We start from the raw sequence: 27,993 nt of genomic DNA, 5'->3' as shown, positions 1-27,993 counted from the left end.
AGTAGCTAATATATGACTTTTGACCATCATGTTACCAAGAAATATTGCTAAAATCTGATGTATCTTGTCTTCTATGGATCTCAAACTATTAATCACACTTTCATTTTCACCCATCTAGACTATTGTAATTTCCTCTACACGTGTCTCAGTCAAGCTACTAAATCATTTACAGTTGGTCCAAAGCTGCCAGGCTGCTAACTAGAACTAATTGTCAATCCCACATTACCCCTGTTCTCGCATCCCTCCATTGGCTTCAGTTTGGTTTTGTGCTGTGCTTTATATTGTAATGTATCTTTATTTATTTACTCATTTATATTTTTCGCACGTGTGTGTGAGAAACACTTTGTTACAGTGTGTTTTAAAAAGTGCTATATAAATAAAGCTTTGCTTACTTACTTACTAACCTTAGTGGTAGGAAAACCTTCCATGACAGTTGTGTGGTTGAACAGTCAAAAAAGACCATGTCTCGACATTGCTGATGAATAAGCAGGATAAAACTTTATTAATCAATAAAACTTTGCTCTTTGACAAAGAGATACCTCATAATTCTTTTACATAAATAAATTGTGTTTACATCATCTGTAATACCACTGTTGTCATTACTGTACACACAGACAAAGAATAATTCTGTTACATAGTCAGATTTATTGGAAATGCAGTTACAGTTTCCATGTATGTTCTGTATGTTTGTATGTGTGTGTGTGTGCAATGCATTTGTAACCACTGAAGCTGTAAGGGTTTTTACAAGCCCATGCAAAGCCTATAGCAACAGAGACGTAGGTAGTATTGCTATCATATCTTTGTGAAATTAAGTGAAACGATTAGTTTGATGCCTCTTCTGGGGCGGTAATAATAAGTCAGTTCATCAATACAAGTACAATTGAAATGACAGAGTGGAAAGATGTTTTCAGTCATTTGGCACAATTCATCAAGCTGCAGAACTGGACATGTTTCTGAGATACTTCAATGAAACAATGAAATGGATTTAAATAGTATACCACCTGTAAAAGGAATAGAGGTTTTGTGTTTGTGCAAACAAGTAATACATGTTCAGAGGTCATTTCTTCACAAACCTCTAGCAGTGTTTTAGTGAAATGGAGAGTGAGGGTTGAAACATTTCATGGGGCAGTGGAAAAATTACATTTTAGTTGAATAAAATGCAACTGCAACTCTGGTGATCATAGAGTTCCAGTTAACATATTGTTTTTAGTATTCAGCTGTTGCACTTACCCAGTAATTTAGAGTGAGTGTGACAGCTTCAAAGACCACTCATTACTAAGGAGTGTGAGGGGCCAGGGCTACAATCACAGCACCCAGCTGACATTTTCTGTAGCATGAATGTGCACAAGAGAAGTGGCATGAAAATAAAACAAAGTGCAAAAACGAGAGGTAGAAAGGATTTTGTTGCCAAGATCAAAATGGTTTCCAGTTCATCCAAACACAATATAGTTATCCATATGAGCCATAGAGCTAGTTAAGCTTACCGTTACTAAGACAGAGTTATCATGAGTTTGTTCTGTGTCATATGTGGTGGTTATTAGCATGTAAACACTGTGCTTTGCTAGTAAAATTGATTGTAAAGATTGTCTTCTATGCATAAGGGGGTTCCCATTACAAATCAGTGTGCTGTTGGTGAGTTGAAGTGGTGTGAGCTGATTCACGTCTTCAGTTTATAGCTAATGCTTATTCTTCACACAATGGAACTAAAGATAATACCAATAATTTTGCACCTTCAGTCCAGTATGTCGACTCTGAGTTGATAATTACAGTATAGAGTGGATGTACTGCAGGCCCCTTTCAGAATCACTGTCCAAGGCTTTGTAACTGTCTTTAGCCTGGGATAAATTTAGACTCTCTCCCTTGGATCCAGTGCGCTGAACACTAATTAAACCTCTTGTCATGTGGCCAACTACCACAAGGGGGCTCACAAGCACTCTGGATCCACATTCACAGGAAGAAACCAGGCCACATATACACTTTACCTTACCTAGGGTAGTGAGATTTTTGGTCATGGGTAGTGAGCTCATTCTGTATCTGTTTGTGCATAACACTGCATCGATGAATTATTTATAGCAATTTATTTCTAATTTAATTAATCTCAATGCATCTTTATCAAATCAATCTATTAATTGAACTCAGTCTCACAAATCTAATTGCTCATTTTGAGGTGCTACTCTTCTTCCAAGAGGATGACAGCGAATGTATTCCTCTCAATTTCAATAAATCCACATGATTCATTACTGTTTAAATCTTCAGTGTTCCTCTAAAAATATTCTGGGTGATTTTATGTTTGAGCTTATGACACCCACTAAAGTTCAGTAAAATAATACTGATTTGTGTCAGCATGTAAATTGTGGCTGTGGTCAGTTGTAAGTCCTGTTTCAACATTTAAAATAATGATTTGCTTGGCAATCAATTCTTCTTTTGACAGCTTCTAATAAGTGATAAGGGAGCCTTGGACAGCACTGTCAGATCACACCTACATCCAAGCTGAGATTTTCACTTACAGTGCTAAAACTTACAGTAAGACTTGTCATTTCATTTCACCAATAATCTACAGCAATATGTAAAACAACATTTACAGTATAAGCACTATAGAGTAGTTAACATTTTTAACTATATGCAACATTGATCATCCTGTACTATATGCTGTTTACTCCAAAAAGCCTATTATGTCGGCCATAAAGTACAACTATATTTGGGACGTTTTGTTACTGATGCACCCAAACAGTGTAATAAACATATTTACAGACTGTGTGACTTGTATTTACATTCTGTTCATCGCACATAATAATGAATTCTAACAATGGGAACATGCAGCACAAATCAGTGCAGGTAAGCAGACACAGGAGAAAACACCATCTCTGCAAAATGATATGCAATGAAAATGAAATTCCCACAGGCTGCTTTATCGTTGTCATTGTGCTTTGTTTCATCTTAGGCTTGACACTTTGTCTTATCCAACTTTTCATATGAACTTTGCAGTCAAAGTAAAGAAAAAAGAAGAAAATATGAATAAAATAATATTAACTGGATTCAGTACAACATTCCATAGAGAAAATGATAAATAACAGGATTATAGCAATACAGGCAGAGTTTAGTGCTTTTACATCTATTTATTATCTACGCCTGAAAAGGCGTTACAACAAAAACACAAGATAAATGTTGATGTGTTTTTTCCATCTGAACCTTATAAAAACTTTATTACTATTCTTCAGTTGTTAGTTGTAAATCTTTACTTTGTCAAAGTAAGCTTCAAGTAAAAAACAAAAGATACTGAATGGATTTCAGTAAATAAGGTATGTGTGTTTGTAAACAAATCAAAAGATATGTACAATATATGGCGATGAAACATGTAAAGTCAGATACAGCAGTTAAGACAAAACAGGCTTAATACCCTCTAATAATTACCCATTGTGTTAAAATGGGCATTGCGCTAAACTGTCAGCAACAAACACCGGTGCATGAAGGAAATTTTGCTACTTTGTGCTTGGATACACATTACATACAGTACAGTAGGCTATGCAATGTAATATAAACTGGTCAAATGACTTGTGCACTTAGGTTTATAGCCATTGTATGGCAAATGTTTGTCCTTAGTTTGTCCTTCTCCTGTCCTCTTTACTGCTGTTTGCTTTTAGTTGTAGAGTATCTAGATCGAGGCTGACCTCGACCTGACCTGTTCGCTGATTCTTTTCCTATATAATACCTATAAAAAACAACCTAAAATTAGTGGGCAGCCCTCAGCTCAACATGGAGTTTGGATTCTTAATTAAGATACAATAGGGAGACAAAACTAATTTTATATGCTCAAGTAAAGTACAAGAGAAAACATACTGTATCTCATGTCTAAGCCTCATTTAAGTAAAATCTACACCATTTGATACATTTTGATCCCCATTATGCCCACCATGACAATAGCCGAACCCACAAGGACAAATCTATAATATACTGTAGTCTGTGATGATGCAAATAGTATCATGTAAGCAGCAATTACAGTATGTCTAGGTTGAATCCAAAGCTCCAGTTGGTAGAGAGGAGTCTCAGTTCTTGAGCCTTTTCCTTATTCTAGGTGTAATTTTTAAACTGGTGATTTCATGGACAAAAAGTGAAGACAAGTAGAAAAAGAAAAATTTAACTGAAGTGTTTTCTTTCCAGGAGGGGGTCTTCAATCATGTCCTTTTCCCACAAAGTCTCTCAGATGTCTGCGTTTGTGTGTGCATGCATGTGTGTTTGTTAATGTCTGAATGTACGATGTACAGTATATACAGCATGTGTGTATATATTCATATGTATGGGTGTGTAGAGTCTGTATGTACTGCATGTACAGGTGAAATGTGTATTAAAGTGTGTATGAAAGACAGAGAGAAGTGGGCGGAGGGCAGGAGGCAGCCAGGTGTGTGTGTGTGTGTGTGTGTGTGTGTGTGTGTGTGTGTGTGTGTGTGTGTGAGTGAACCTGCTCGTCTGGTCAACACACAGGTCTCTCACTCAAAGCGTTCGTAGTTCCTCGTCTGTCTCACACGGGGCACCATGTCCCTCAGGAGTCTGTGGAGACAGAAACAAGGTCTCATTGGAACAGTTAGCTGTACTAGTACAGCTAGCACAGAGCTGTCAAGTTGACATGTGAATCTGACATTAATAGAATATGGATTGCACCTAAACAGACCTAATAGAAATGATGAAATATTTCAAATCAATAGAAGAAATGTAGACAGGGGATTGCTGTTGGTTTATCTTACTTGACGCCATATGCCAAAATGATGAGTCCAATTAAAACTCCGATGGTGCCATCCAGAAACCAGACGTCAGTGTGGTGCTTGAAGACTTCGGCGCTGATCAGAATGGAAAATCCCATAACAGCACCAACCAGAGAGTTAAACCCTGATAAACAAACACAAACATGGGGAAAATGTTGCCTCTGTTAATGTATTGTATGTATGAGTAATTGAGTAGTTTCAGTTGCCTAAACCTAAATACGCTTTGCTAATCCTGATAACGACCCTATGCAGATAGCAGCAATCTATTAGTCTGAGTTAATGTGAGTAGTAGTGTTGTTAAAGGAGTAGTTCAGATATTTTGGTTAATTCACTTTTTCAGACATGAGAATGGTATCGAGCCTCTCATGGAACTCTTGGCAAGAAAGCAAATAAGCATATTTCCCAAAATGAGGGATTCGTTTAAACAGCCCTTTAACACACAGGTGGCAGATGAGAAACATTCACGAGTTGTTTTTGAAACTCTCAAATACAAATAGCTAAAACCTACATAATTGTTGGCTACATCTCCTGTATTTGAGTTACCCTGTATACCCCTATATACCCTGTATTTATAATTACATTTCTCCTTGTGTGAAAGCCAGCACAGCGGGTTATTGTCTCGCCTGCAGTGAGTGTATAGTCTTTTGGGAAATAAATCCAGGTTCTGAAAACAGCAACCTCAGGTTTATTGGATTGATGCCCTGTGCGTTCTGAGACCTAGGGATAGCAGTGTGTGTGTGTGTGTGTGTGTGTGTGCTTTTGTTCACATGTGCATGTGTCTATGAGCTGCCAGTGGGTCATAACCTATTAGTTCTTTCAGTTCAGTTGTGTGAGCATCTTTCTCTCACACAGAAACACACACACACACACACACACATATATATATATATATATATATATATATATATATATATATATATATATATATATATACTTTTGGTTTTAATGCTTTGGATTCTGTTTTGCTTTGGTTGTCACGCTTTTGTTGTGTTTGGGGTTAGTGTGCCCTAACCTTAACTGTGGCCTTTAACACTTGGTTCAGGGTTAGGGAAAGGTATTTTATGCTACTATATACTTCTACTTCACTACATTTCAGAGAGAAATATTGTACTTTTAGCTCCACCACATTTATTTAACAGTTATAGTTTTTAGTTACTTAGCTACTAGCTTATACTTATGTACCCAACAGCATATAAAATAATCAAATTAGCTCCCTCCCCCTGAAACGTCTCTGACAAATAAATTCACCAGTAATTAATAATTAAATAATAATATATAATAATATAACACTGATAGGTGTCATTTTGCTGCATAAGAAGTACTTTTACTTTTGATACTTGGAGTAAATTTAGCTTATAATACTTTTGCTGACAGTACACAGTACACTGTGATATTGCTAGTTTTACTTAAAGGTGGGGTGGAGAAATCCAATACCAATACATGAATGAATACCATGATATAGAGCAAACAATGACACAGCAATTAATGTAACTAACGTTAACTAGTTGTGGATTAGCTTAGCTAGGCTGTGGGTTAGCAAATTGTCCCTACAGTTGCTGCTGCGAAGCTAACAGCCAGAGAGGACGAGACGTTTCCCAGAGCCAGCACACCTGCTCCAGACAGCGATACTCACAACTCTCCTGCTACTGTAGCGAACATCACAACAACAGCATATCTTGGCAAACTAGAAAGTAAGCTGAGTGTCCGAATGTCTGAATGTCTCCTTTAAGTAAAGGTTCTGAATACATCTACTATACATCTTCATCTCTTAGTTTGGTGTGCTATTCATTTATTTATATTTAACTATGTATGTGTGTGTGTGTGTGTGTGTGTACCCTACCATCAGTGATAAGTGCCCTGCTAGTCAGCACTCTTCCCAGCATGAACTTGGCCACAGCAAGCACAGCACATGTGAGACCGCTCACTATAGACACACTGAAGAGGAAGTCATCCTAAAGACAGACAGGGAAGAGAAGATAGAACAGCAGATTATTTGTATAATAGGTTGTGGTAAACCATGTGTGGTGGCTGACATTAAAGAGGAAAAGCTAAAGATAAAGCATACAACAAATCGAGAGAAAGCTACACACAGTGTCTGAACAGCAGACACTAAAAGCTCCAACATTATCAGTCAGACAGAATGACCCACAAAGCTTTTGTCAGCTCAAGCATTAATAATATACTGAATATACAGACTTGACTTGGTGCATCAAGCCAAGGTCATACAGATGACTTAGTCTCTAAGTGATGTGAGGGTCTGGTGTCTGCACTAGACTTTTGGTCGGGGCTATTTATAACACAAATAAATATATAAATAATAATAATAATAAATATTAAATAAAAATTCAAATATAGCAGCGTACATAGCAGTGGTGGTTAGTCGGGGCCTCTACTCACACAAACTTTGACTGCATCTGGATTTACCTACTGTTGGATTTACATACACATAAATCAAATCAGAAAAGCAAAAACACAGAGGTAAGTTACAAGTTATGTAACAAGTTAAGTTTTTTTTCTTCTTTATTTAATCTTCTCTTTCAATGTCCTCTTTGCAAAAAGTTCTTACATGAGTGCTAATTTTAGCCTAACCTGACAGTATTCTTGTTGGCCTCTCCTACAAGTCACGTTGCTGCCATCTGTTGGACTGAATAGTTGTAGACACAAATTACTAACGTCAGACCTAATACTAGTATGCATTTATTAAAGGCACAACACAATCACGGTCTACTCTTTGTTAAGACTGTGCTTGACTGACACCTAATTTTGTTTGGGTGGGAGAGGTTGCACCTTATTATTCTTATTTGTTTGTGGCGTTTGGCGACTGTATATTATTGTAGCATAGATCCAGCCAAGTTAAACCTGAGCAAGCGTGGGTGCACATGGTCTTAAGAGTATTTTATAGTATTCTGGCCTATTATGTAATACTCTGCCCCTCTCTGTTGCTGTATGTGTACCATATGTTTCCAATAGGTTGAAAGAGGCAAGAAAGGGACCCCTTTCAGTTCTTTATAGCTGATTCCTTATTTAGATAAATAGATGTTAGATAGATGTTAGTCGTTCTTTACTGAGGAACACTCACTGAGATCAAGATGTGAGAACAAACGAGTTTACTGTAAGCGTGTCACTGCATGCATGTGCTGTGTGTATGTATTTGCTGCATCAGTGTGTGTTGCCTTCTCTCCATCCAGCACAGAGGCAGGGAGAGCCAATCTCAGCTCTCTGTGTTTAATCAGGCACTAGACACAGACAGCCTGCCATGAGAGCAGCAAACCCAGAACGTGATGCGAATCAGGATTCCTGATTTTCTTCACCCTCTGTCCACTCAATGTGATACAGCCCTATGCTTCAAGGTAGCACATTTTACCATATTCACAGTGTATTGCTGCTGTTATCTTCTGACAGTTACATTTACATGTGAACAGCAAAATGTCTCAGTTTGCACATAACACCATCAACAGAGAAACATCATACTCGGACTGCAGTTTCAACTTTCCCTCTTTAATGTTCCATTTTCTTTTTCTTTTAATCATTTCTGGTTCTCTCAGTCACACACGCTGTCCTGCAGACATATACAAACAGGGGACATAAACAGATCGCTGCTGGTAGAATAAATCACCTCTGACTGCTCTTTGATGAAGACTTCAGTGAAAAAGCCCAAAGGTGGATACAGAAAAAATGAGAGTCCGAAAACAATGAAGCAGTGAAAACAGACATAATAATGGAGGGAGACAGACTAGGCGAGCGTGAGTTAGAGAGAGAGAGTGGGTATGATGAAAGAGGGGTGAGGGAAGCAATGAAAGAGATGTGGAGGGATGGGACAGAGAGAGTGGCAAAAGATAATGAATGAGGTAGTGAGGGAAGAAAGTAGAGAGAGATTGGATAGATGAGCCAGAGAATGAGATGAACCTATCCTTTAAACGCCTGCATCTACAAATTCAGCCAAGCCAAATGAAAGTATTTTACATAAAAAGACGGAGCCACGTGGCTGAGATCACTCTTAAACAAATGGATTATCAATTAGATGTACGTTACATGCCAAGAATAACCCACCACAGGATTGTATAGAATCTGCAGTTGTCTTGTTCTTTCACAACATTGAATAGAGGCTAAAGATATATACATATGCTTCTATGTAGAAAAACATCAATTTTATTTAAAAATAAAAAAGCAGCAGAGCTAGGTAGACTGAGAGGGGTTGGAGCCCAGACTGAAAGAGAAGGTACAAAAGGAGGCGAGATGGTGAAGAAACAAGAGAGAATGTCAAAGAGAAAGACAGTGGTAATAGGCTCTTGCTAGTGTCAGGAAGCTCCTCTGAGACCTAACACCCAGTTTCTATTAACATAATGGCACTGGAGCATCAAACACAGTCTGCAGAATAGCTGCTGCCCTCAGCCTGCTTCTCAACTAGCCTCAGTCTCTTGGCTTTATCTCTTTTGATTTGTGGTCAAAGAGGCTTCACTGACTCATTTTTTACACCATCAAACATGCACTTAAAAATGCTGTAGAAGACACAATTGGTTAGTCTAGTACACATACTTATAACATCAGAACTCTGCATATTTATACTTCCCTTAAATCAGCCACATGAATGCCAACACTCTCTGTCTTCCTGTTTTCTCCTCACTTTACCTATATCTACTCTTAATCTGTTGTTTCTCACTTTGTTGTTGTCCAAACTCTTTGGATACAGCGGTTATCATTTTGTGTATGTGTGTGGGAGTTTTCTAAACAACTGGTCTGTTGGCTTTTAATATTCAGCTACCTTACTGTAGTAGCAAAGCTTTGGGAGACTTAAATCTAGGTGAATCCAAGACTATAGGCATGGTCAGACAGAACACGGGGTGAATTTTAGACACAATTACGATTGCATATAAAGTTTCAAGTGGGCGCAAATAGAGGCAAATTTTCCCTGGGGTGACACGGACTGAGGCCAATATGCGAGCTTGAAAGGTGAAATTGTTACAACTTAAATTTACGCTTATCCCGAAGCTTTATAAATCTGCTTTATAAACGTGAAAGAAGAAGAGACATGAGGAAAAAAAGAGAGAATGCGCATCCAACGGTCGGTACATCCGTTGCTAGCTAGCTTATAGCTAACATCTATGCAGCCGGTACATTGGTTATTTGGGGTGAATAAACACAGACTGCACAAACGATCCAGCAATCAGATTTGCTCAAATAATGCAAGGCGAAATTTTTACTTTTCACTTTCGGTGGAAAAAGAACTTAAAATTACTTTCTGTGGATACAGAACATTAATTAAAACAGTCATGGAAATAGAAATATGTATTTACTATATCATCATGGCATATAGAACACAAAGTTGAAACTTAATATGAACTTAATATAACTTGATATAAAATACAGATAAATTATAGTTAGATTGAAGCATAAAAGTAAGTTAAAGAAAAAGAATATTAGCAATACAGTAAACCATAATCTTTAAAGGTACCCTATGGAGTTCTGGCCACTAGTGGTACTATGAAGCAATGTTTTCGTAAGCAGGTACGCGTTTTGTTTGTATCTTGTGCACACACACAAGGACGTGCAGCACATGTACTAGCATGTATTCGACATTCCTGTCGATGATTTTCACGCTATTCCACTGATCAACAGTTGGTAGTAATACGCCATAAAACGTACAGAGTACACCAGAGAGGACAAGGAAGAAAAAGTCTGCTACCCTATATAAATGTGGATATGAACAATGCAAGTTTGAAAATATTCAAAAACATTGCCTTTGCAACTGGTTGATGAGGAAGGGAATCCATTCAAAACATGTGTTAGGCCTCAAGTATATAGAGAATGCATTTTATTTTGTTTGTTTACAAGAAGATTCCACAGGGTACCTTTAAGATACACTTCCTGATTTTGTGCTCAATAGTGCTCCCAAGTCTCAAATTTCCTCACAGCCCAATGCTGTTTTAAAACTGTGTTGAGTTTAAAAACATCAACAGTGAAATATGGAGATATTTTGGGATTTGGGAGCACTGCTGGGCTCTATAACAAAATCAAGAAGTGCATCTTAGAGCTTTGAAACTAAATAATAGGGAACTTAAAGAGGAACTATGTGTTTTTGGAGTGTAAAAATCTCTCTTTCCTCTCTGCCTCGGCTTCACTGGTTAGTGACATGGACAGATGGTGAGGGTTAAATCATTTACAAACCAAATAGGAGGGTTCAAAGCACAGAACTGGAAAGGATGTGATGAGCACACCCCAAACAGTGTGATGATGGAAGAGTTGGGCTGTGCCCCAGCAACAAAAAGATGAGACTATTTTGGGACCTTATTCATAGTCTTAACACCTCCAGAGAGACGTGGAGGGGGAAGTGATGTTGACATTAAAAAGAAAGTGTGTGTGTGTGTGTGTCTGTGTCGAAGAGAAAAAACGAACAAAAGTCAGGTGCAGGGAGACAAAAACTCTGACGTCAGAAGAGCCACAGCAGAGGGCTATAAAAAGATACAACAATGAACGGTGTGTTTGTGTATGAGTGTGTTGCTCTGTGTGTATGTGTACTATATGTGTATGTACTGATTCAAATTGAGCGCATATGGAACTCCAGGCTCTTCATCCATTATGCCAGTTTGTATAAATGTGCGAGTGTGGTGTGCATGCATGTGAACATGTGTGCACAGTATGTGTGTGTGTGGGGTGATTTGTGCCGTGAACTCACACACACACGCACCTGTGTTTTCCACGTTTCTCATAAACACATAGTTTATGTTGTTGGGGGAATTGCTGCAGCTAATGAGTTGTATCTTCACAAAGCCCAGGGTAAGGTTTAAACAGCTGCACTGTCATGGCATTGGCAATCCTTGAAAATGTTTTAACCTTGAATTAAACAGCAGTTAATAAATAAATAAGCACTGCTTTAAGCAGGATCAAAACTGCCAAACCCAAAACTTTGCACCTGCAGTACAATGCCATAATATTATAGGCAAACATGAGAGCGTTGCCGTTTTTAACACATATGATTTACAGTCTGATATAAGTTTAAACATTTTAATATGGGGCACTCTACCAGTTTTACACATGAAATTCAGTTTACTTGTCTCAAGGGGTACTACACAGCCTGAGAAAACCGTTGTATGAGGTCTACTTTACTTTGAAAAAATAACCCTGATGATGTGGGTTGTCTTGACACAAATTTATAACAGAAAGCCTGTGTTATGAACTTAAGGTGTGGAGTTTGAAAGAAGTGGGCATTTAGGAGGGAGAAGCGAGTCTGATGAAAGACACTATTGTAATAATAATAATAATAATAATAATTTCATAATAATTAACATACATATAAGTATGGGCATAGGCAGTTAACCTGGTGTAATTAAGTCTCTCTTTGACTCTCTATCAGACAGCAGTCTCATGACACTATAAGAATCACGCAAAAACCCACACACTAAAAAGAACATAAATATTGGACATTTGCAAAGTCTTGGGCTGTTTCCAGAATCAATTGACTATATGCATATGCACCATTTTATTGAAGTGTCCAAATTCTGAGTGAGAAATGAATGCATTATACAGTGCCCTTAAAAAGTCCTACGATGGAACAAAAAAGTGTCCATGGCATGTTCACTTCTTTCTACCGACAATCCCATGATGCAATGCGCCTAATTTTATAGATTACAGTCTTGTGACACTACAGCCCTCAGTGATGCAAAATGATGATGATTAATAAGTGTCCTTAATCTCATTTTACTCACTATTGAGTAAACTAGTGAGTTTCTGTTATACGGAATAGTGAACGAGTGAAGAGGCAGTGATTTCCGACATGGATGATGTTCAAGGCAGCGTCTGAATTATTTATTATTTATTCTGCATTTATTTATATCATTTTAATGCCCATAATGATGACAGTATTTATCAGATATGGTTAAAGTTAGGGAAAGACCCAAATTATTACTGGTGTGAGACGGGATCTGAAGTATCAAAGTCAAACCTGTTACCTCTACTCTACTCTACTTTTATTTAAACTACATAGATGTATCACAGCTCTTGTGTTGGCACTTTATGTCAGCGTTGGACATCAACCTTTTTCCTAATATAAACAAAATTCCTACGAAGAGGGGGCTGGTGTGTGTGTGTGTGTGTGTGTCGTCTTACCACTTCTGGGGGTACCCTGGTAGCCAGATCATGGATGGCCTTTCCAAGAATGCACAGGGAGGAGAGAACGAACACAATCCCAAGGACCACACATGCTCTGCAGACAGACAAACAGGCAAAGAGCAGTGTGTTAGGAGTTAGCTTCAGCCAGTGTGATCTCTTTGCTAAACCTGCCATGAGGAAGGTTCATAAAGTTGAACCAAAGCAATGACCTAAAGAAGCTGATTCTAGAGCAGTCACACTTTCTCCCAGTTCTTGTGTTTTTCTCTTGCATTGCAATCAGTACTATTTATCATTTTCCTGTTGTAGTGTCAACCCAAACAAATGTTCAAAGCATCCTGACATAAACAGTTGTAAATGAAACTGGCAGTGGCCTTTGGCAGTCTGGCAAACTAGGAGAAGTTTTTACAAACCTCTATGAAATATTAAAGGAACAGCAGAACCAAAAATAAAGATAATCAGCTCTTAACAACTCCTGCCCACTGTCTTGAATTACAGCCAGGGCATCCCTAGACCTTTGAAAATAAAAATAAAAATGTCAACTTCACAGACTAATGATAAAATTAGCCACATGACACTGTGGCTCTGGCACAGTGTATCATGTATAATGTTACAGAAAAAATATGGGGGATAATGAGGTGAATGTTTTTGGAGGGTGGGTCTATAGGATGCTTGCTGTAGCTGTAGCTACTCTCTCAGTCACATGTACTGTAACCTAAAAGTCTCATTGGTACATTTTTATTTTGTTTTTGTATGTGTTTTACCAGTATTAAGATGCACATTTTGTAAAATAGCGCTGTCTTTTAATCCTATGCAGGATGGGCCAGATGTACCAGCCTACAGGAAGTCTGAAACCCGGCCCTCCTCCACAAGGGTGAGCACAAACTTTAATGGTCCAGTTTCTCTCTGTTTACAGCAAATGGGACGTGTATATGAAATGCATGGTCTCACTCTTGGTTTGTTTGTATGTGTGTGTCTGTGGGTTGCCTGGGTTTGTGTGTGTGTTCACTACATAGCATAAGAATTAAAGTGTAGTGCTAATGATTTTGTGTGAGTGTGTATTAATGGATGGTAGGAGTGGCAGCTCGGTCTTTCATCCTCTGCAACACCTCTGAGCTAAGCAGAGGTGCTGTTGTAAGACGAGCAAGGCTCTGTGCAACCTGACAGTCACTTGATGAACTCCTGAAAACTGATGGATTAACAGGCTTGTGTTTAGCAGTGATGTACGGTGACATACAGTAAGTGACTTTGTTCAAGTAGGAATATATTGCTCCACTCCCTCCCACCCTCCAATGAGGAAATAGAGTTTCTAAAATTATTAAATCTGTCCAGTTGGGTATGCCCAACATGACTGAAAGCCTAATAAGACAGGGCTTCACATCCTCAAAGCCACAATAACATGAAAAATAAAAATGCCAGTAATATGACAGTATCCCATTAGCTGAAAGTTTTTCCAACAGAATGAAACTGCTAAGTCATTTATTTTTCAAAAGAATATCAAGACATGTCACACACACATGAAATGAGTGGACTGTAAGGCAAAGGAATTAAGCCCTTACACAATACAGTGCAAGGGCAACTCTCAATTGTATCCATTCTTTCTCTCCTATTCAGTAAATTCCCCATTCAGTAAAAATGAGGGGTCACTGAATGGTTTGAGTATAAAAATGATGTGAATCATTATGCCATGGCCTTCACAGTCACCAGATCTCCACCCAGTTGAACACCTATGTGAGAATTTGGACCACTGTGTTAGCTAGCACTTTGCACCACTATTATCAAAACACCAAATGAGGAATTATCTCACGAGTATTGAAGCGGTTAGGGAGGCTCCTGGTGGACCAACAACTAAGACATTTTATGTTGGTTCTCCCTTTGTCCCCATCTGTATTTTTCCCATCTCTCCTCTCCTCCTTTCTTCAGGTACCATCTGGGGCTTCAGGTAGACTGGGGTAACAACACCTGAGAGACAGATCCCCTGCACTAAGTTTCCTAATCTGCCTAAAAAGGCAAGCCCAGGTTAAATGACCTGTTTCCTCTTGCATGCCATTCATCCTGCCTCCTAGATCTATTCATCTTCAACAATAAATGCTCCTGGCTAATGTCTGGTCTGGACGAAATGGGACTCAGGCTGGCCAAGGAACGGGAAATCTGAGACTGTTGTGCACATCTTTGCAGAGGCGGGCGGATGTGTTCCTAGCTGAAGGAGCACAAGATGCTTGCATATGCACACTCCTTTGCTCTGGCAGCAATGGAATAAGATATAGTTATTGAATACCTCTCCATTGCTTGATCATTTACAGTCTCACTTCCTCTGACACATCTGGTAGGCCCGAATTACAATATCTGTGTCCCATCTATCTCCCTACAGAACAGAGACACAGTGTCTGACAGGTGCAGTAAAGTGGTGTTCGTCCTTTACTCATTTGGATGGCAGCCTGGTGGGATAAGGGGAGGCCTTTACATTGATGGTGCTTGGTGCTCAAGCGCAGTCAAAGTAGATGGACACTGTTTCCAGATGTCGAACATTTTATGTGAAGATAATAACCATATTATTATCTTCACTATCTTGTTGCTGCTGTCTTGCAGTCCCCCAGACGCAAATTAAAAGAATTATTTCCTGTATGTGTGTAGGTATATACAGTATGTAAATAACTGTAGGATATATTATATTGTATGTGTGTAGCATGAAGGGACTACTAACTTAATTTCATTGTACAACCTTGTGTTGTATAATGATAAATAAATGATCTTGTACCTTGTACTTGTAAAACTTCAGTCACCATTTGTTGTGGCACGGTCTTTACCAGTGAAACTAACCATTAAAATTCTGACAATACTGAAAATAATATCATCAGTGATGTAAACACATGTAAACATGTATCAGCATCAGAAAACATTGCAAAACAAAATTTAGCTGTTGAATTTGCATCTTGGGAGGGATTTGTAGACAAAAGAAACACAAGAGGAAAGATAAATGTGAAGAGATGGATGAATGAATAGTGGAGATGAATATATAAAGTGAAATGTAGAAGCTCTCTTGCTTTGATGCAGGTGGAGAAGAGTGACCCAAATTGCATCACACCACATAGATTCATCATTAATCAAACATTAATTACACTCAGCATCGCTGTTTTGTACTCACATATACTCTCTGTGTGCAGAGTGCACAGCTGCTGCATTGCTGTAGCGCCAGAGGACAATGACAGATGACAGGACATCCAGCGTGGCATCAAACTAAAGCAGAAACAGTGTGGTAAAAAAATAACAATGTAACTTTTAGTTTACTTAATATATTTACTTGAACAAAACAGAATAAAAGAGGCACTTGATCTTATGGGACCTTATTCAGTTATGTATCAATTAAGATGTGTCAGTGGTTATAAAGATCAATGATTGCTTGCTATGGTGCAAAACATACAGGAAATGTATTTCATATTAAAATATATTTCATGACCAAGAGACTGTTGATGTTTTATTGCCACAGGGGAATCAAGGTGATAAACATCATCAACATTATATATGACTTTGTGCTGCATTTGTCAGTTATCCATTCTCAAAGAAGACTAAATAATGTCTTATCCCCCATGAAGCTGTATCATAAACTATGGCATGATCATTATCATTTAATTTTCCAGTCACATAATGTACCTGTTAAAAGGTGCTATTGATAACATTGATAACATCCAGCCACTAGATGATGCACTCCCCTTCCCCCTTCCATTCCATTCCATTGGTTGCCATTTCGTTGCACAACCTGCATATTTCATGGTCGAGTGGAGTGAGACTCAGACTCAGCCATATCAAGTGATGACTCTTTCGTGATAGAGTAATGAATTCATTTTGCAACATATAGCGATACATTAGCCATAGATTTAGGTTACTTTGTGCGATGGTGTTTCATGTAACGTCATCTATGGTAATCTTAGGATATGACTAGCAAGCTTTATTTAACCCTTATTTCCCCATCATTTAATAGTTATAGGGGCCCTATACTGCAACACTTACCGTAAAATGACATTTCAATCATCTTTACACTATAAGACATTAGGTAAATATTTACATTTTAATCCAATCAAAGAGTGCAGTACAGTACATTGTAGGGATGCTACTAAAACCCACAGCACTCAACAGACAGACAGACAGCTACAGTAAAAGTTGACGTTAGCTAGCGAATACTGTTGACCTAATATTAGTCCAAGTGTTTTCTTGCTGAAAACAAATCTCATAGCGGATTATAAAAAAAATGGCAGCAACGGACCGGTGACTTGTACTGGCTCCGGGCCATTGGTTATGTTGGACCCTGGCCCACTTCTAAATCTCCTCTGATACGCATCTTCGTTATAATGTTACATTGTTTGAGGGAACTATAAAGTTCGGTAACTGGACACAACCGTCACCAATGCTAACGTAGCTCCTCAGGGACTGAAGCTGTCTAATTTTGACAATCTAACCGATGACAACACATTAGTTAAGGTGTTAAGGACTATGGCTGTCGGTAGTTGTTGCTTATTTTGTTTAAATATGCAGAACTGTAATTTTATGGGTTATTGTTGTTCGGACTATTAAGCTAAGATAGCTAATATGTGCTAACATCAGTGTACTATTGGCTCACAAGCCTTGTTAGAAGTAGGAACCAAATGTCAGACATCTCACACAGAGATAAACAAAACATTCATTTTGGACCCAGCTAATTTTTTTTTATTAATTCACAATCATAATATTTTATTTTTTTAGGAAATGTGATTCTTTTATTCCACACCTTTCTAAAAGCTCTGTGGATTATTATTATTTTTTTTAATATTAATCTACATAAAAATGTTATCAATATAACCTTTAAAGCTAAAGAAAAATGTCAACTTTGAACATTCAATTATCTACCAATAATCAGTTGCTAGGATCTAACCCTTTTGCGTTGGGTTATATCAACTTATTGTCTTCTTGCTACTTCATTAAAACTGTCATAGACAGCCTAGCACTTGCTAATTAAAATCCAATCTTTAATAAAGAGATAGCTAGCACTGCAGATTATGGTTTATAATATTTTAATCACATTATGCTAATCAGGTTTTTCCTCACTGGCCTAGACTGTGTATTATTTAATTTTCACTCTTATTAAGTCTTATTTTTTAAACTAATTACACTCTCAATCATTTCCTCTAAATAATAAGAAGCAATAAGAAGCTTTGTTTTGGTGAACGCCAGCAGACATTTTTGGCAAACACAAAAGGGAATTTTCACATTCAACCTGAACTCTATGCCCATTCCCTCTTCTCTGCCCTGTTACCTTGGAGACAAAAAGACCAATAACACTTTGGTAACAGGAGTCATTAATAAATTACAGAGACCAAAGTTATGACTAATTGATCAATGCAAATGGATGGAAGAAGGGAGGTGGAACTCACGGCAAATCCAAAGGCTGACGCGCTGTGTCTCATGAATGAAACAGCTGTGGAGAGAGAGAGAGAGAGAGAGAGAGAGAGAGAGAGAGAGAGAGAGAGAGAGAGAGAGAGAGAGCAGTTAGTACTAACTGATTAATTTTTATTTCAGCAATCAGCTTTTATGGTATAGTTATGGGACATTACTGATTCCAATCATTTACAAGGTGCTATATTAATGTCACATGTTTCCAGTTGCATTAATGATGGATATCCATATGTTTATCTGCACATACAATGCATCATATACATGATGCAACTTGTGCACAGAAAAAGTTAACAATGCAAAATAATTACATGACAAAACATTACAGGATTATTAACTATTATAAACTTATTTTTCTGTTCTTTATTGCTATTGAAACAAGTTCCACTCTGATAGACAGAATTCATAACAGCTGCTCACCTTATGTAACCCTATACATCTAGAAAGAGGAATGTAGTACTCTCAAAGTATTCCACATAAATATAGTCTATAAACATAGAAGACAATTAGTGAGATCTTTTAAAATCAGTTTTGTGGTAAAAAATATTGTATGGAGGAGAAATACTATAAGGAACCCTTCTTCATTTATCAATGTTCAAAATATAAAATTATTTAATGTATACCACAAACCATGCTTTTCTAACATGACATCAACAATCATATAAAACAGCATTCATTGAGTTTTTGGCCACTTGGGGGAAGCACAACAACCCCTAAACACACCACTGACATATTATCATCTTAAGTTGATATGGCTAACGTGTTAACCAAGCAACATTAGCCTTCATTTCAAATTGAGTTTCTGGCCACCTGACAAATACTATATGTCCACTATTCATTCTCTGTTTAGCTCTAGTTTGGTCTCCACCAACTCCTGAGGGAAATGTCTGGCTCTTTAGCAGCTAAATGGTCCACTATGTTGTCCTGCTAGTCGCTAATCTTGCCTGTATGCTGTTCGGCGCTGGGCAAGTGAGTTTATCAGAGGTTTTGCTGAAAACAGCTGCCTACTGTGTCTGTAAACAAGGTTGATGAGAGCATTGAACCGTAACAATAAAGTTGTGGGTAGGAAAACCAAAACAATGAGCTGAAAGATGCTAAATCACTCCACAGAGCTGAGGGGAACTGTAGGTCATAATTCTCTGTTGGTTCATAGGAGCGACACATTACCATATCCATTGTTCATGTAGAAATATTGATTGGTGCATTTTTACATTTTGCATAAGTTTGTGTTTTCATTTGAAGTAAGGTTTTAGATACTGTTGTTCTATATAGGCTGAGTTAAGTGTATGATCCCTGCAGGCTGATGAAAAACGAACTATACATGTGTGTCCATCTGGGTGCTTTTCCAGATAGAATATCTAATAACCTAACATGTGTTAACATAACAGCAGAAGTATCTGAACATTTTGAAAAATTGGCACAATTAAATGTTTTAACAGTGGGATAGAGGGTATTGTACATTCATTGCAGTGCAGTCCTTGTCTAGCACACCTGTACTTGTGTTACTCTCTCTTTCTCTCTCTCCCCCTGTGTTTCCAGGACAGAGTCTCAGGGGACAGCATATTGGCAGTTAAATTACCATGGTAACAGGAGATTTGAGGCAAAGCTAGGAGTTGGTTTGAATTACTGAGCTTTCATCTTCCTTCTCTCTTTCTCTTCTCTTCATTATTTGTCTTTGTCGCCTTCCCAATCTTTTCTCCTGGCCTACCCTTTTCTCTCAGACTCTCAGATTCTGATTTCCTTTGACACACATCTCTTTCTTTTTTCCTTTCCTATCTCAACGTCTCTTGTCACATCTTTGCGTGGTAGCCTTTTTGGCTGCTTTGTCTTTTATTCATTTTGGTTTGAGCTCACTGCTCCACTGTGGCAGACACAGAGTGATGTTGCATTTTGGGGCGCAAATGAATATTTAAACATAAGTTACAAATAACTTTTCATTTCTATCACTAATGTGAAAAAGAGCAAATTCAGCCTGAACTACAAGAGAGAGAAGAAGGGAAGAACATGGCTGAACAGGAGGAAAAATAGAAACAATGGAGAGAAGGTGAAAAGGAGGAATTAAGGAGAGTGGAGAGGAGTGGGCAGTCCCAGACTCCTGGTACAAGGCAGATGGCACTAGTCAGGCTGGGTGTGTAACACATGACTGCCCACACACTCTCACACACATATGCTGGGCCTGTGTCTCGCTCTGTCTTGGAGACCGTCACCCACAGTCTCCCTCTCTTTCTTACTAGCACGTCCTCTTTCTTGATTGTCTTCTCTCTCACGTACAAACTCTCACTCTCTCTCGCAACAGAGGGTGAGCTGAATCTCTGGAGCTCCACTAGGCCTCCGACCCATCTGGAGAGTCCAGAAGCTGAGCCAAACTGAGAGTGTGCCTGCTTTTACCATGAATTCAAGAACCAAATACAGGGTAATCAGACAGTTGGAGACTCCTCACTTTACTGTACCTTTGTCACATTGCTTGAACATGCTTCCTTTTGTCAGTTTGAGCGGTGTCAAATTAAGCTGTAAGCTGCTTGTTAGCTGATCAGCCAACATTTAATAGTAAGAAATGTCATGTAACATTGTTCTGTTCTTTGTGGAAGAAATTAGGACAGATGACCAATAAAGTGAGCCAGAGAGCTGAAATAACATGCCAGTAAACATCATATTAATTATGTCTGTAGGTCAATACCACAAATTCACTGTGAGACTGTAAAGAACACACTCATTTGTATTTTTACATGGGCAGCTCCATTACTGCACTTTCATTTCATAAGAGTGAACTTCCTGAAGAACAATGATAACTTGCAGCAGATATTAATGCTGTGTCATTGTAATAGTTCTAACAAATTAGCTAATTATCAGTAACAAGCTCTAAAGCCATGTTTTATTCACATGGAGATCCATTTTTACCAAGAGAGAACACTCTCTTGTAAAAAAAATGCATCTTTACAGTTTTGGTGTGAACTGTGTGCTTGAGGCCATTTCATCAGTTAAGATATCCTCTTTTCAAGATTTCAGATCTAACTTTAAAAAAGTTTTAACTTGACTATACTCTTAAAATCATTCAGATTCTTCTTGACTTGAACAATTTGTGTTTTGCTGGGTTCATGTAGTAAAATAAGTCTTAAAAACAACAGTTTTTCTTACTACATTAGCACACAGACGACTATAAAGAAACAATGTTATTTCTACACAAACTAATAGCATAAAAGAAAGATAATCTGGATTTTTGTTACTCTGATTTAAGCAAATCACATCTGGTTAATCTGCTGGCTTTTTATAATATGTCTCATGTCGAGCAACCTACCTGGACGACACACCTAATGAACAGACTTGCTGGTGTATGCATATAATGCTGAAGACTCAGTGAAAAATGGTAGACACGACAGCTTGACACTTGAATATTGTGGGTAATCAGGTCTGGTCTAAAAAGAGTGCCACACAGGTCGGCCTGTGATGAGAAATACAGGTTGAACACAGATCATTGCTTTAATAGGGCCATAAGTAGAGACGTATCCAACATTTTATAGTGGTAAGTAAACGAAATTACAGCATGTGGTAATACTGATTGGCTCTTTTGTCTGTATATATGTGGCTCTTCTAAACTTAATGGAATACACCCTATCCAGACCATTTCCATACAGGGTCTACTCTACTTCAACCCCAGTTGGACCCATTCATACAGTATGAGACAGCTGTCACATGATAATCTCCGGTTGTCTCGGAACAGGATTGGGAGCAAATAAACCTGAACAGGACATTGTCTTTTTTGATTCATTCTTTGACTTTTGACTTTCCTACAAATGGCAAGCGAGCATTTGATGTTGTTCCTAAAAGCTGAACAGACTATTTTTGGGCCCTTAGTGTCTAACTGGTTGGCCACCCCTGCTCTAGAGAGCTAGAGACAACCATAATCTGTAGTTTTTAGTGCTTTGCTCAGGGGCACTTTGCCTCGCTTGTTCAGATTTTCCCACTTGTAAATTGTTAGTTGAGGAGTCTAGAAACAGGCATAATTTGTGATAAAAGTGTAAATTATAAGGTCTCTCTTTCCTTTCTTTCTTCAAACTTTCTTTAAGGCTAACGGGTATACATCCAGTGATGTGGTGGGTTGTGACCTTGATGATAATTGGCTCTTGGATCTAAAAGCCTCTGTGTGTGACCATCTACATTCCAAGAGAGCCTCTAATTAGAGTTCAAACCTGCTGGCTGAGAAGCACTGACCCATAAACTGTCATGGGTTTAGCCTAGTTTTGTGGTTTTCATCCTGTATAAATAATGTACACACCTCAAGAACAAATGCAACTACAAGTTATTAACAAATGATTGATTATAGGTACAGTATATATAATTCTGCTCCTAATGTTTAGTTAGTAGAATATTTACTGTATTTCCTTTACAGAGAGAAATTCAAATCCTGACGTGGCTTACAAATGTCTGTATATTCTAAACTTGTGACTACAGCGTGCCTGTGATCAGGGAAAACCAGGTCATCCTTTTGCATCCATGTGTAACATTTTCTCATAATGCTGTAGATAATTTATAGTGGATGACATTATCACACAGACTCAACTCAACGTTACTAGGAAATGAGTTTTAGTGAGTAGATATGGTGATTTGTCACCAAAACCTCTTTAAGCTGTGTGTAGGACTAATGATTTACTGGATGAGGGCAAAAAAATATAATAGAATAAACTAGTTCTAAATGGAAAATGAATAAAAATATTTACTAAATCAATCCACATGAGTTGGTCTGTTTTTCTGTCTGAATTTCTCTCTGTATAATAAATCATTTATCTGACTCTCCGTCTTAACAAGCAACTGGCTTCAGACCGACTGGCAGCAGAGGAGTTGAAGGCAGTTTGGACAGGGCCAACAAACTTAATCTGTTCTTTAACAGATTCGACGACACACCGGCTCCTGCTCATCTAACTCAGCTGCTGTCTGCCCTCAGACTCCTCTGAGTCCACTGCTCCCCCCTCCTCCATCTTCCTGGGAGAATCCTACTCCCCCCTCAATCGGCTCTCAGGCTAACAGCCCTCTCCAGACTGACGACCCCCCCACCCCGCTGACCAGGTGAGAGGACAGCTGATGAAACTCCACTCAAACAAGGTTGCAGGCCTGCTGATGATGGAGTTAGCCCCGGGGTGCTAAAAGCCTGTGCCCCCCAGCTATGTGGAGTCCTTCAACATGTCTTCAACCTGAGTCTTCAAAGGGTCCCTGTTCTGTGGAAGACATCTTGCCTCGTCCCTGTGCCAAAGACGCCGTGTACTAGTGGCTCCAAGGACTACAAACCGGTGGCAGTGACCTCCCACATAATGAAGACCCTGGAGAGACAGGTGCTGGAACACATGGCTGGTGCCCATAGTCAGACCCCTCCTGGACCCCCTTAAGTTCGCCTACCACTCCCGGCTGGGAGTTGAGGACGCCATCATCTTCCTGCTGAACTGCATCTACAGTACACCCACCTGGACAAGCCAGCAAGCACGGTGAGGATCATGTTTTTTGACTTCTCTAGTGCTCTCAACACCATCCGGCCTGCCTTGCTGGGTGAGAGGCTGGCAGTGATGCAGGTGGATGCCCCCCTCGTGTCCTGGATTGTTGACTACCTGACTGGCAGACCACAGCATGTGCGTCTGCAGCACTGGGGCCCCTCAGGGGACTGTCCTCTCTCCCTTCCTCTTCACCATCTACACCACGGACTTCAGACACCACACACAGTCCTGGCACCTTCAGAAGTTTTCTGATGACTCTGCTGTGGTGGGACGTATCAGCGGTGGTGATGAGACTAAGTACACGGCTGTGGTGGGGAACTTTGTCTCATGATGTGAGCAGAACCATTTGCAGATCAATGCGACAAAGTCTAAGGAGCTGGTGGTAGACCTACGAAGGGCCAAGGCACCATTGACCCCGGTTTCCATCCAGGGGGTCAGTGTGGACATTGTAGAGGATTACAAGTACCTGGGAGTACATATGGACAATAAACTGGACTGGGCTAAGAACACTCAAGCTCTTTACAGGAAGGGCCAGAGCCACCTCTATTTTCTGAGGAGGCTGAGGTCCTTCAACATCTGTCGGACAATGCTGAGGATGTTTTATGAGTCTGTGGTGGCCAGTGCTATCCTGTATGCTGTTGCATGCTGGGGCAGCAGGCTGAGGGTAGCAGACGCTAACAGACTCAACAAACTGATCCGTAAGGGCAGTGACATTGTGGGGGTGGAGCTGGACTCTCTGTCGGTGGTGTCAGAGAGGAGGATGCTGGCCAAACTACATGCCATCTTGGACAGTGTCTCCCACCCACTCCATGACATGCTGGTCAAGCAAAGGAGTACCTTCAGCGAAAGACTCGCCCCCAAAAAGCACCACAGAGCACCACAGGAAGTCATTCCTGCCTGTGGCCATCAAACTCTTAACTCTTCCCTCTAAGTGTATATGACATTAAACTGGACATTGGATCATTAACATCACTGCAATACTAATAAATATATATATATATATATATATATATATATATATATATATATATATATAAAATAAATAATTGTGTAATATTCTCTGTTTAATACTCTGGTGCAATATACTTAGTTTTTAGTTTTCAGTTCAAAATTCAAATACATACTTATCAACCTCTAAATCCACTTTGGTACACTTATTTTAGCTTTTAGACTTATAACCACTTTGTACTTAATTTACCTTGCCTGTATTATAGTGTATTATATTTTTATTTGCTTAGAACTTCTATTCCTGTGTGCACTGACGTGATAGTGAGCTGCTGCAACAAAAGAGTTTCCCCTCGGGGATCAATAAAGTATTTCTGATTCTGAACACAGTGAGTCAGCTGGAACGTTAATCAACACTTTGTGCACACACTTTGTGCACACGCACACTTGCACAGACACACATGTTTAAAATGTATTCAGTTCCAGAAAGAACAGATGTCCTCTCTCTCTGCCTGTGTCATTCATCTAGAAACTCATTTGGGAAGCATTTAAGACTCCTTAGCTTCATCACCAACATTTACCTCATGTCTGCCCTAATTTAAACATGTAGTAATTCAAAAACCACAGTACAGTTTTTGTATATTAGGCCAAAAACACAGAATTCTTCTCTCGATTCCATATAAGCTACTAATTTGGAAATAGTAGGTTTTCTTCTTCCAGCCCTTATTAATTTTTCCAGTTTCTGCTCTCAAGCTCATTTCGACGTGCCAGCCGTCTGTGTGGTTACCGCCTGCCAGCAAATCAATGCCTCTCTCGGGGAGAGCAGACACTATTCGGTCTAACATCCTTTGGGTTGTTAGTTAATCAGGGAGGCAAGCATGCATGACCGGTGCTAACAAGACTGGGGAAACAGGGGAGAAAGGAAGAGGAGGAGGAAGTGGAAATGGAGTAGTAGAGGGAGGAAAAAGAGGAGGGCAGCGGGAGACAAAGGAGACGGAGGAGGAACTAGAAAAAGAAGGAGGGAATTCAAAAAGGAGGAGGAAAGTGGAGGAGCAGAGGAGAGAGAAGCAGAAGCTGACAAGGAGGAGAGGAGGACAGACATGGATGTGATGAACAAGGAGGGGCTGGAGGAGTAGAGGAGGGAGACTGGAGTGTAAAAAGATGAGGAAGAGCAAATAATGAAAAGGAGGGGGAAACACTTAAATGTAGTGTGCTGTCTGTGTGTCTCCAAATAATGTAGTTGTGTGCAAATATACTAATAACTAGTGTATCCAAATAGCTGGAAAGTTGGTCATTTCTTTGGCTTTATTATGTTGCTTTACTTATTATAAGAAAACACTAATATATAAGTCAATTATGCCAGATTATGGCTGTCAAACATGAGGCCTTGTGTCTTTTTGGTCTATTTCTATTCTATTCTATTATTCTATTCTATTCTATTCTATTCTATTCTATTCTATTCTATGTTCCCCATAGTCCACTCAGATGTCCTGCCAACACCTGCATAGCCATAGCAATGGTTAAGACTTGGCAGCAGTAAAACCCTAATTATCAGTGAGTTATGCAAGAACGAGGGCCAGTGCCAGCACTTAACACCCATACTCTCTCTCTCTCCTCAGTGCTCACTTGGCACTGATTATGAGCAGAAGATAGATGAAGCAGCATCTGAATGGACATTAATTCCAGACAAGACTTTGAACTGTTGGGAGTGTTGAGGACCTGCGAGCAAGACAATATACAAGCATTTATAATACTCATGTAAGTATTATTACTCAGAATATTATTATTACTTCAGTTATTATGTCCTGTGCTTAAGGCGATGTGCATAAATAACAATTCAGGCTATATGATTACATATGTTTGTGATAGGAACTTATAGTGTATACCACATACATTTGACATCAAGAACATGCCATATGTCATCCAAAATGTATGACACACATACCAAAGAAATCTACATGAAAGTGGCCATAATCATGTGAGAGAAAACTTGATTTTAGAACAGATTTTTCTACATGGGTGTGCTGCAAGTGTATTCCACTAATGCCCTATAAGGGTGTTTTTCACTGTATAATTATAATTTGTTTCCCTCAGTTGGTGCTTGTTACATGTTCTTTGTGACACATGGAATCTGTCCTTTTAGGCTACATTCTCAAATACATATTAACTGCTAGCATGGCTGCAGAATCTTAGTCTACAGCCATGCTAGCAGCTCTGTGAGGCTAACATCACCATGCTAACATGCTCATGGTAACAAGGTTAACATGCTGATATTTAGCAACTATAATGTTTACTATGTTCGCCATCTTAGTTTAGCGTGTTAGCAAGCTAACATTTGCTAAAAACACAAAGCATAGATGAGGTTGATGGGAATATTTTTAGTTTTGCAGGTATTTGGTCATAAACCAAGTACAGGACAAATGAAAATTTTCATCTGATGATGGCAATAGATAGACAGAGTTTCACCAAAGTTCTTACATTTGATGCTGAGGGGTATATGAATGTTTGAATCAAATTTATGGCAATCCATCCAATAGTTCTCAAGACATTTCACTAGAAATCAGACATGTCAACCTCATGGTGACACTAGAGGAAATGTCAGGGGATCACCAAAGTCAGTAGATTCATCCTTTAGGGATCGTGAATGTCTGTAGAAAATTTCAGTTGATGAGATATTTCAGTCTGAACCAAAGTGGTGGACATTGCCATCCCTAGAGCTATATTGCTTACATGGCTAAAAATAAAATAACTAAAACTATTAATAAATGTAATGCCATTCATCTACAAATAAGAAGAGAACAGGAATGGAGGAATTGAGACAACTGTTTGACGTGATATTCTTTCATCAGATACACTCTGAGCCAGCATTCCTTACTGTTCATCATGAAACAAAATCATTGTTTTCAATCGAGTGAAAGATAATAGCACAAAATGCACAACCATATTAACGAGCTATTTCTTCTAGCATAATATAGAAAGTATAGAACTGGCAATCTAATGGTGAAAGACCCACTCTCTTACCACATACAGCTTCAACTTACAGAGCAAGAAGGGCACCACCTTTTGACATAATGGCAAGGGAAGAGATCATTATGGCCCCGCTTCAGGTAATCATAGAGGAAACCATGTTTACCAAAAAGATAACCATCCCAACCACTGTACTGATGTTAACCCCATCAGTGAGGTGCTCCTCCAGAGAAGACTCCTGAACTGAAACTATTATTTGCAACTAAAACATCTATAGTTTGTTTTGCTATGGTTATCAATGACCACAACTGCACTAA

The 27,993-nt window shown here is 38.9% G+C and overlaps 1 protein-coding gene across 1 annotated transcript in view; it reads right to left on the bottom strand.

The window, feature by feature from the left end:
* Positions 1 to 476: 476 nt before the first annotated feature.
* LOC122885260 (transmembrane protein 163-like) overlaps positions 477 to 27,993 on the bottom strand; it is a 63,557-nt gene continuing 36,040 nt past the window's right edge. The window contains exons 3-8 of the mRNA XM_044216103.1: positions 18,266 to 18,309; positions 16,006 to 16,097; positions 12,861 to 12,957; positions 6,598 to 6,709; positions 4,740 to 4,881; positions 477 to 4,545 (exon numbers count right to left, since the gene is read on the bottom strand). Coding sequence (XP_044072038.1) covers positions 4,485 to 4,545; positions 4,740 to 4,881; positions 6,598 to 6,709; positions 12,861 to 12,957; positions 16,006 to 16,097; positions 18,266 to 18,309 — 548 coding nt within the window. The 3' untranslated portion in view covers positions 477 to 4,484. The remainder of the gene's footprint in view (positions 4,546 to 4,739; positions 4,882 to 6,597; positions 6,710 to 12,860; positions 12,958 to 16,005; positions 16,098 to 18,265; positions 18,310 to 27,993) is intronic.

The sequence above is a fragment of the Siniperca chuatsi genome, linkage group LG12 (assembly GCF_020085105.1).
Source record: "Siniperca chuatsi isolate FFG_IHB_CAS linkage group LG12, ASM2008510v1, whole genome shotgun sequence".
In the NCBI taxonomy this organism is placed as follows: Eukaryota; Metazoa; Chordata; class Actinopteri; order Centrarchiformes; family Sinipercidae; genus Siniperca; species Siniperca chuatsi.
The sequence above is the reverse complement of the archived record's forward strand: the minus strand, read 5'-3'. Positions and strand labels throughout refer to the sequence as shown.